Here is a 10,747-nt window from a genome sequence, read left to right on the forward strand (position 1 = left end):
CTGATCCGCGCTAACGGTGTGATGTAAATACTAATTGACCGTATCCCATCGTTAGTGTAAAATCGCTGGAGTACTTAAACGCCGTTGCTTATCTTGACCGTCTCTCGGTTTTGGATTAAATACCGTGCAGCGGGATGAGACCTCCCAAGGATTACCGGGCGGCGGGAGCGAGCTAAGTTTATTAAAAGCGCGTTTAAAAAAAAATAGAGCCTTGGGTCGAGACATTGCGATTGTCTGTTCGGCTGAAAATCGCGTTTCTTTTCTCTGCATCACAGAATAATCAACACTGAGCTTCATCTTGAAACCGAAGTGACGCAGAGCAGGTAGGAATTAACAATAAACTAAATGAAGATTCTGAAATGACAGCCCCTAGTCGCTGTGTTGGTCAAAACTCCAGGTTTTGGAAAGGAACTCTGACACTGATTTTTTAAAAAAAATTATACTGGGATATTAAACCCAGTGTGGCGCCAGTTTCAGCAACGATTTCAACTGTTCCCCTGAAAAAAATATTACCATGTTCCACTTTTAATCTGGAAGCCGATCTTCCTGGCAGAAGGAGTAACTTGTACCTGAGTCCAAATCTCTGAAATTCCTCCGAAAATTTCCACCAAATAATATTGTCTCGTTGTGAAAACGTTGAAAATTTAGGAATTATCCCTCCCCGTTAATTGGGAAAAGAAACAATGCATTCGAAAATTCTGATTGGGACATAAATTTTTAATAAAATAGATATTTATTCCCGAGGCTGGGGCGTTGGAGATATTTATAAGTGGGGAATCTCGTTATTTTAGATCGGAAATATTTCTCTCAATTACCCCAGAGGATGATGAATTGTTGTAATTATCGTTTCCAAATGATTTAGCGCAATTTCCCGTTTAACCGGGTTGTATAAAATGACGAGTCATTTTGCATTTCTGCTTTGGGGAAAAAAAAGAATATATATTTGATATAGAATTGTTGTTTTCTGCTGGTTTCTCGACAGGAGCTCCGGCATGGAGAAGATTTCTACTCAGCTGGGAGTAATAAACGACGCCGCTTCTACACCGACCTCCAAACAGGAACTGCAACCTTACAGCCAGAGAGACCAGACGGCCTCCAGCAACCTGAAAACCAATACCATCGGGGAAGCCGTTCTGTACGGGCTGCCCATCGTCTCCTTGGTGATTGACGGGCAGGAGAGGCTGTGCCTGGCCCAGATCTCCAACACCCTGCTGAAAAACTACAGCTACAACGAGATCCACAACCGCAGAGTGGCCTTGGGTATCACCTGTGTCCAGTGCACCCCAGTCCAGCTGGAGATCCTGCGCCGAGCCGGGGCGATGCCCATCTCGTCCCGGAGATGCGGCATGATCACCAAAAGAGAGGCGGAGAGGCTCTGTAAGTCTTTCCTGGGCGAGCACACGCCCCCGAAACTGCCCGAGAACTTTGCCTTTGATGTGTCTCACGAGTGCGCATGGGGCTGTCGTGGTAACTTCATCCCTGCCAGGTACAACAGCTCTAGGGCCAAGTGCATCAAGTGCAGCTATTGTAATATGTACTTTTCCCCAAATAAATTCATCTTCCATTCTCACAGAGTCCCGGACACTAAATACACACAGCCCGACGCCGCAAACTTCAACTCTTGGCGGAGACACCTCAAACTTTCAGACAAGATTCCCTCCGAATACCTGGCCCACGCTTGGGAGGATGTTAAGGCGATGTTCAATGGAGGCAGCCGCAAGAGGACCCTCCCGAACCACGGCTCCGGCTCCTCGGCCTCCCTGAAAGCTCCCGGGGCCAGCTCGCTGCCCCCCCGGGGCTCGGACATCCCCCACAAGGCGCTGAGGTGCGAGGACGAGGGGCGAGGCATGAACCTGCCCAACAATGTCCGGAGTTACCCGGTCATCCCGGTGCCCAGCAAAGGTTTCGGCATGCTGCAGAAGATGCCGCCGCCCATCTTCCCGCACCCGTACGGCTTCCCCACCTTCGGGCTCTGTCAGAAAAAGGACGACGCCAACGTGGTGGGGGACAAGACTCAGGGGGGGCTGCCCAGTATGTTCTGGTCCAGCGCCAAGGACACGGTCTACCCGTCTTTCCCCATGTTCTGGCCGGCCGCTGGCGCCCTGCCCGTGCCCCCTTACCCACAGAGCCAGCCCAAGGTGTCCGAGACCCCCAATGGGCGGCAGAACGAGATGGACGTGTCCGAGCAGAGTGACCGCAGCAGTAACACTCCCAAGGACAGCCTGGCGGACAGTGAGAGGTGCTCCAGCACCCACTCCCGGAATGAGGAGGACCCCCGCTCCGGGGACGAGGCTCGCTCGGTCGAAGGCATCTCCCTCACGCCCCGGAAACTCAACTACATCTCGGCGTTCCGGCCGGTGGTGAAGGACGCGGAGAGCATCGCCAAGCTTTACGGGAACCGGGAGGTTTATAACGGAGCCCGGCCCGGCTATGGGTCACCGGACTTCATGAGTGACAGCTCCAGTTACAGGTCCGTCTCTCCCGAGGTGGACAGCGAGGGGGAAGAGCCTGAGGTCGATGTCGAGTCCAATAGATGTCCCGAGGATGAGGCCTCTCCGCCGCTGGTGGACACCGTGCCAGAGACTGAGCTAGTCCCAGACAGAGAGGTGCCTGCTCCCCCTGAACCCACACAGGACATCTCCACCAGGGAGAGCCGAGGAAGCCCTTTTGGTGTCCAAGGCTCAGAGAAAGTCAGAGAGGGCGAGGCTTCTGGGGAGCAGAAAGGCCACGAGGTAACGTGTACCTTCACCACTCACCCTCCCCACGTCCCTCCCTCACATCCTCACCCTCACTCCGTCCCTCCCTCACACCCTACTCCCTCCCTTCCTCACCTCCCACTTAGTCCCTCCCTCACACCCCCTCCCTCCCTCACGCCTCCCTCCCTCACACCCCCACTGCCTCCTTTCTTAAACCCCCAAACGCCCTCCCTCCACTCCGTCCCTCCCTCACACCCCCCTCCCTCCCTCACGCCTCCCTCCCTCACACCCCCACTGCCACCTTCCTTAAACCCCCCAAACGCCTTCCCCCCACTCTGTCCCTCCCTCACCCCTGTTCCCTCCCTCACTCCCCACTCCCTCCCTCCTTCACACCCCCACTCACACCTTCACACCCCCACTCCTTCCCTCACACCCCCAACTCCTCCCTCTCTCACACCCCACTCCCTCCCTCAGACCCTCACTCCCTCCCTCACACCCCTATTCCCTCCCTCACACCCCAACTCCTCCCTCCCTCACACCCCACTCCCTCCCTCAGACCCCCACTCCCTTCTTGCATCACACCCCCATTCCCTCCCACCCCCACACCCCCATTCCCTCCCACCCCCACACCCCAACCCCCTCACCCCCTCACCCCCTCCGTCCATCACCCCCACTCCCTCCCTCCCATCACCTCCCTCCCTCACACCTTCCCCCCCCCACACCTCCCCCCATAAACAAAAATACCCCTCCTGTCCCTGCCACTGAGAAAGTTTGCACCAGGTGTCATGGATGCTTTGCTCAGTCTGGCCAATCTGCAGAAGGGGATGGCAAAAATGAAACGCTATGTGTGGAATATTTTAGCAATTTTAAGCTGAGGCCGCCTCAAAAAGAAACGCCAAAGAGGATGCTGGCACATGGCGTATCTACAATGACACCTGAAAATTAGCATCCAGCCACATTTAAATAAAAGTAATTAAGCAAATTATCAGAATCTATTTGATGCTGTGAAATTAGACGGGAGCTGTATGGAGTCGAGAAGCGTGTTGTACCCAGCGCAATTTCATCTCAATCATTTCATTTCAAGTATCCGTAATTGCATTTAGTAGAGCAAATGCACAGAAACAGAGATCTGTACCACTTCGAGGTTTGGAGAAGACCGATTTTAAATCTCAAGGAGTTTTATCGGGGGGGGGGGGGGGTGGGGGGGTGGAGAGCAATGCTTTATGTTCAAAGAGATGGAAACAACCCGGGGGTTTCTCCTGTTTAATGAGAGACATTCGCGTGGAATGGGGAGGCTCACTTTAAGGGATTGCGTCTTTGCAGGAAACCGTGACTACATCTCGCTTATTTCTTCCTCTGTTTGCAGGTGTTTCCACACGATCGGGAGGGTCACTTGAACAGTGTGAAAAATGCTTGCAGCGCGACTCCAGCGCCCATTTACACAGAGACTGCAGCTGGTAAACCGCACCCCCCTCTCAGTTACCCATTCCCCACCCCAACCCTCAACAGAAAGGTTAAACTTTCCTGAACTCTAATTTGAAGTTAGTCATCCATAAACCGATGTAAGACAACAAGACATAAAGAAAATAAGGCGGGGGCGTAATTTCTTGGGTCGGAGCTAATTCTGGGCGTTTTCGGGTTGAAGGCTGGTCACATCCGGAAAGTGGCCATTGACTAGGAACTTTCAAAGGGGAGGTGGATACCTGCTTAAAGAGAGAGTCTTTGCAGGGCTGTGGAGGTGGATCAGTGAAGTCGGACTAAATTGGGTTAGCTGAGAGAGCTGGTACAGACCCGATAGGACGAATGGCCTCATTCTGTTCTGTCAGATTTTTATTTGCTATCGACTGAATGAAACAATCGACATTTTAAATTATTTGTTGTGGTTAATATTGAATAACTAAGACAGCGCGGTGCTGCAGGCAATGTTATCCTAATTGCGGAGAGTTGTTACCTGCTAACTATAGGCATCCACAGCGGCTGCTCCTCTGGCCTAGCGGTTAGCAGGGGCTGTAATTAGCTAGTGAAGTCGGTTTCTCAGACTGAACCTCGGTTTGTTGTGTTTCCAAGAGCAAGACCAGGAGACCCAGAGCACAGCGGAGGACCCCGAGCCGAGAAAATCCTATCAGCAGCAAGGCGGTGTTTCCCAAGAGACCTCAGCAAATTCTGAGCGGGGTGAGCACTTTCTGTTTGGGGATCCACAATCATTAAAGAAAGGACAAAAGTTGTCTCAAGTCAGAGCAAGTTAGGTGTTTCCATTTTTAAACAAACGTTTATATTTACTTGTTTCAAAAGTGTAAAAAAATTATCAAGATATTAACATTGGCGAGCAAGTCAACTCTTATAGTGCACATCGAGTACACAGCGACACTGAATATATCAGCCATACTTGACATAATCTGCATATTCACTGCAATGTCCCGTATGCAGGCAAATTATTTACGAATTTTTGGAAACTGGCAAGGTGTAGGAGAGGGGGATATTGGTGCTGTTTATTTTCTTGATTTGGGTCGTTTTAGTTTTCAAATTCTTTAGAGGTGTCTAGCCTTGTTCAAGGCTGTAAACTGATCCACATTCACCTACCTCGCAAGCTTAACCTCTCCAACCACACACAGCATCCCGTTGTCACCACTGAAACATTCCCAGAAACTCTTACACAGCAAGGCTCTGAGGCAATGTCGGAATGAGCAGTTCTGTCTGCTGGTTGGACCTGACCAGGCTTGTCTGTGTTTATGTTCAGGCGAAGATGGCATTAGACTGGAAACCCCAAGAACCCAACTGGTCGAAAAAGACATTGAGAACATGGGGAAAGGTCTGCATTCTGACTTTCTACAAATATTAGAGAATCCGAAAGCTCGGGTAGATGGTACCTTGACCTTCCATTAATTTACACTCATCGAAAAAGTCACATTTGCTGCGACAAAATGTCAATTATTGAAAATCAGGATTTTTTTTAAAGCGCGTTTATTGTTGTGAACTATTTCTCTCCTTTACCCTTTTCTGTCGAACTATTTCAAATGTAACTGACCTTTGAAGTTGGGATTTGAGTTTAAGGAAAGGTCGACTTTAAAGTATTGGGTTAAACCCCTCCTGGGGCCGATATAGAATGAATCAAGTGACGAGACTGGGTATACAGATTTGTTCAATTTATCGAGTTACATTTAGTTTGACAGTATATTTTATTTTTCATGTAAATGTGAAATGATTAATGTACCCCTGGCTCATCTTCACGAGAGTCACAATCTCAAATCCTCAGTGAGTTTTTAACATTTTTCTCTGACGGCGATTGATTTTCCAATTATTGTAAGAGTTGAGTGAGGGGCAGGTACTTCCGTTGATAACTAGTGAATGACACATAAACCATGTTAACCTGGTGATTGCAATCGCATTCCTGAAGAAGGGCTTATGCCCGAAATGTCGATTCTCCTGCTCCTCGGATGCTGCCTGACCTGCTGTGTTTTTCCAGCACCACATTTTTCATCTCTGGTACTCCAGCATCTGCGGTCCTCACTTTCTCCTGGTGATTGCAATGAAGGGTAAACGACCTGACCCGGTCACTTGTCAATTCACACTGGTGTTCGGGTTTGCAAGTCGCTGCTGCCACATTTTTGTTCCATCTCTCTCGAGTTTGTGGTTCAAGCGGCCTGAAATGTAATTAAGCATCATTAATGCGGCTGTGCACAGCCTGGATGGATTGAGAGTTGTTGTCGCTTTTGTAATAGTTGGCAAACGATAGTGACGGGTGTGGGGCGCTCACCGTGAAGGACAGCTGCAGTAGACCTGAGGTTACAGGGAATGGTGAGATGTTGGCACTGGTCAATCAGTAAGGCGGTTCGTGAAAATACCAGCAGGTAGTGTGACTGGTCAAACACAAGAGTATTGTTTTAAGCTTCATGGCTAGGTATAGCGCGTTGAAAGCGCTCACCTGAAGTGAAACTTCATTCTGAATGAATACTGATAAATATTCGGCTGTCCTCTCAATCTTGTGTACCAGACTGAAAAACACTTTTCCTTTTAATGGCACATGCAATGGCCACTCACACAACCTTACAGCAGGTCTCTGTATAAATTTGGGAGTAGGTTTCTATATAAACCCTTACAGTAGGTTTCTTTATAAATCCTTATAGTAAGTTCCTATATAAAGCTGAATGCAGATTTCTATATAAATCTGGAAGCAAGTTAAGAGCCCACACTCTCTATTCATATTTCAGAAGAGTTACAAAAACTACTTTTGGAACAGATGGAGCTCAGGAAGAAGTTAGAACGGGAATTTCAGAGTCTAAAAGGTATGTCACACTCTCATGGTGGGGCAGTGGTGGTGAAGGGGGTACATCATGATACATGAACGTCAACTGTTTGCTTCAGATAGTGGTATCAGGAGTCTATACCCCTCCCCAAACCGTTATGGATAGACCCCTTATTATTTCAGCTTCCTAACAAATTCCTTGTTCTGTAGAAAACAGTTGTGGGTAATAATGTCTTTAATAACCACATGCTTGCAGAGAAAGTGACCTAAACGCAATCAGACTACAAATACAGTTCCAACCTCAGTACTTTCTATAGTTCTATTAAGTTTATACAGAGACCAAAAATTAGGACAGTATTTGGGTGAGAAAGGAGGGAATTGGTGATAGTTGCAACTACATGAGCGGGAAGAGATAATATTCATTAATTGGGATTAAACCCAATAGACAAGGGGAGTGAATCTTTTGAAATAAATCTATTCTAGCTGGAACAAAAAAGTGTGTCGATAAATATTCACTTGAAATCTGCCCTACTTTTCTACAGACAGTTTTCAGGATCAAATGAAGAGGGAATTGGCCTACAGAGAGGAAATGGTTCAGCAACTCCAAATCGTTAGAGGTAAAATGCAATCACGTGTCGGTGTTTATAGGAATGAACTGAACAGTCTCCAGTAAGCATTTCATTGAGTGCATTAAGACCATTTATAGTTAAATTATTTTTCAATAATTCCAATTGTAATAGCACTGACCTTTTCATGTGTTACCGTCGAACGTGCCCTTGCCTTTCAGTACAGGCTGATTAGCCTCTGCATGTGAATCCTATGTACAAACGGCTGGAAGGCATCATTACAAATAAATGATTGAATTTTTCTTCCAATGCAATTTTCATGGTGTCTAAATTAAAAATCGAGGCGTAAAATTACCTGTGAAGTAGTGCCTAACTTTGGTTTAATTTTCAACTGGTTTTCAGCTTGCCTTCCAGCATAATCCACCTCTTTGGCCATACCTTGGATTTTTCTGTGATATTTCGCTGTTCACCTAGAACTGATTCGAGTTTGCACGGTAGACGAGTGAGACAGACATACACATACACAGAGAGAGAGAGAGAGAGAGCAGGGAAATGCATACAAGCTGTTTTATTTAAATTGAGACTTGCTGAAGTTCTCTTAGGTTTTTTTTCCAAGCGTCTCTCTGCTGCTTTTCTCAGTGATGGCCTCATTTGCTTTTGACAGACACGCTCTGCAATGAGCTGGATCAAGAGAGAAAAGCGCGTTACGCCATCCAACAAAAGCTGAAAGGTAATGATTTCATCGCCATGTTCTGAATGACACCGTCCATATACAAGGAGGTGACAATAGACCAGAGCACAATTCTTAGCCGAGCGGAAAAGGGTCTCAGGTGGACTAGAGAATGAGGAGCTGGGAGAAAGAATTGAGGGGGAAAAAGCGATATTAAAGGAAAGAATGGATAATGCAAAGGAACCAGATGAGAAAAGAAACGAGTTAAATAAAAGACGAATATGGTAAAAAGCAGATAGAATACAGAATGAAGGCTAAGAGCTGATCAGTTTTAGGTGGGAAATTATTGAAAAGAAAGGAAGACAGAATTTAATCATTATAACCTTTTTTTGGTGGGTGAGATCAAGAGAATATGTTTTATCGTATCGACTTGTGATCTGGAGTGCGCTAGCTAAATGGTAATGGAAGCTGATCTAATAATAACTTTCAAAGGGGATTTTGACAAACAGTTGAACAGGAGAGCAGAGCCTGGGGAAAGGTTAAGGAGTGGGACTAATTGGAGAGTTCTTCAAGAAGTGGGCACAGATGGGCTGGGTCCAACGGCTGCTGCTCTATAATATTCGTGGTTTTAAAATAACATTTAATAACATGATAAATATTGATTAGTCGAGTCAATGCCGATGAGAACGATATTGCAGAATCAGATTTTCAATCTTTTAATCATCCCTCTGTTCCATTCCCAACTCTCTGCACCCAGAAGCACACGACGCTCTCCACCATTTCTCGTGTAAGATGCTGACCCCTCGACATTGCACTGGCAACTGTTCCTTCAAACCCCCGCTGCTCCCGCAGTGACACACCAGCCCGTTTACACAACACAAAGTGACGCTCTAAATGATCCTTAGGACTGTAAATAATAATTTAAGATAAAAGGTTTTTAACAAGAGGCGCAAACCCGTACATAGGGGAAGCCAAACCACTAACAACCAGGAGGGGCCCGTGTGCCAGCACGGAGATTGTGAATATAAATGCAAGGACTAAGGAGCACGAAATTTTGTATATGAAAAGTGAATAGATGACCTCAGGGTCACTGTTACAGACCTACCTGTCTGAATTAATGTCCACTTATTTAAAAATATTGTTGATAAGAAATAAGTGGTTATGTGCAATTTATCTTTCTGTAATGTGATTTCGTTCGTACAGTATTTAATGGTTGTAACTTATTGATTTATTTATTATTTATTTGCCTTTCTCAGTCCGAAAATCTAATGGGGAACAAAATTACCTTTGTATATTATCGATGTTATTAAAAGAGCACTTTAAGAGGTAATTCAGTGTGTAAAAGATTCCGTTTGGAAATCTGTTAAAGTGATTTTGTTCTTAAAATAAAGTCGGCCTTAAACCGTTTTCTTGACTTGGATTATTTCAGTTGCCCCATAGGTCTGTAGGGTGCTGGAACAACACCGTCCTAGGACTTTAGCCTCTGGGCTTTCTCACCTTCAAAACCTCCAGGAGTCCTGAGGAGGGTGGGGGTTGGGGGCGGGGAAATGTAATCCGTGGTGCCCCAAATTGTTTAATTCTGGGCGAAAATGAGTTCAGGGTTTAAGGTACTGAGGTGATTTTCGATTACAACATTGGGAGGAGGGGATGAGAGCGGATTATTTGGAGGTTTCTTATTGACCATCAATCAGAGAAAGATTTTACAATGTACATTTGCCACCAACTCCCAGGATGGTACATCGATGATGTCTACATTTCCTTCCACGCTGATGTGTCACTCACTGCCCTCCGTTTTCTCTTGCTATCACTGGGGAATGGGATTTCGAGTATTACACATTTAAAGATCAGAGTTGATTTAAAATTAGCCCTGCCAAAAATAAAACCGGTGTATTTTGAGCTGCTTTGATTGTGGATTAAACAATCACAAGACTAAACGGAGCCAGATTACTATGTTCACCAGGGCTATCACTACACTCAGTGTGCGGGGATGAGGGAAAAAAAAACTCAAGGGTTGCTTTCTCGATTACAACTTGAAAATAAGAAGGCGGTGGGGGTGGGTGGGGGGATGGGGTTGGGGGTAGGTGGAAAACAGGCTTAAAAAAATTCGTTAGCATTGCCTGAAACAAATTATTTTCGCTCAAACGTTTGCGACACAGAGCGATCCAAAAAAAAACAGCTTTTCAAAACAAAAACTCCCAATCCGCACCATCAAAATATCCTGCTGGTTACATCAGCAGCAATCCATTTACTGTTGGGTTTAGGAGGGGAAGTGAGTGGGAACACAGAAACAGGTTCCCTCACACTCTGGTCAACAAAACCTTAGACAGACAGACGGACAGGAGGCATCGCGCGGACTACAGCCCGAACTGGAAAAGACCTTTTTATTTGTACAGTTACTGGAAACATGTAGTTCGTTTTAAATACTAGACATTGTTGAGGAAGTTGCGAGGAGAGATGCTGAGCTTCGGGAAATGATCAGCACAAAGCAAAAGCCAGTCGGGGATATGTGTAAGAGTCCGCTTTTGGTTCTCAGAGGGATGTCTTACGTGTGCATAGGAACTTAAAGGACAAC

General features: G+C 46.4%; 1 protein-coding gene across 1 annotated transcript; it reads left to right on the forward strand.

Moving 5' to 3' along the window:
* The first annotated feature begins 986 nt into the window (after nucleotides 1-986).
* Nucleotides 987-9,030, forward strand: LOC132834182 (SKI family transcriptional corepressor 1 homolog-B-like). Its single transcript, XM_060852846.1, has 8 exons — nucleotides 987-2,732; nucleotides 4,063-4,153; nucleotides 4,764-4,868; nucleotides 5,434-5,505; nucleotides 6,905-6,979; nucleotides 7,482-7,556; nucleotides 8,170-8,235; nucleotides 8,933-9,030. The coding sequence occupies exons 1-8, from the start codon at nucleotides 993-995 to the stop codon at nucleotides 9,028-9,030; spliced, it is 2,322 nt and encodes a 773-aa protein (XP_060708829.1). The 5' UTR covers nucleotides 987-992.
* Nucleotides 9,031-10,747: the final 1,717 nt, after the last annotated feature.

Source organism: Hemiscyllium ocellatum, chromosome 39 (assembly GCF_020745735.1).
Source record: "Hemiscyllium ocellatum isolate sHemOce1 chromosome 39, sHemOce1.pat.X.cur, whole genome shotgun sequence".
In the NCBI taxonomy this organism is placed as follows: Eukaryota; Metazoa; Chordata; class Chondrichthyes; order Orectolobiformes; family Hemiscylliidae; genus Hemiscyllium; species Hemiscyllium ocellatum.

Excerpts from the sequence above, each read along its gene's own strand:
- LOC132834182 (XM_060852846.1), top strand. The coding sequence starts at position 993 with ATGGAGAAGATTTCTACTCAGCTGGGAGTAATAAACGACGCCGCTTCT. Across the intron at positions 5,506-6,904 it reads CATTGAGAACATGGGGAAAG|AAGAGTTACAAAAACTACTT; the intron begins GTCTGCATTCTG and ends TTCATATTTCAG. Across the intron at positions 6,980-7,481 it reads GGAATTTCAGAGTCTAAAAG|ACAGTTTTCAGGATCAAATG; the intron begins GTATGTCACACT and ends ACTTTTCTACAG.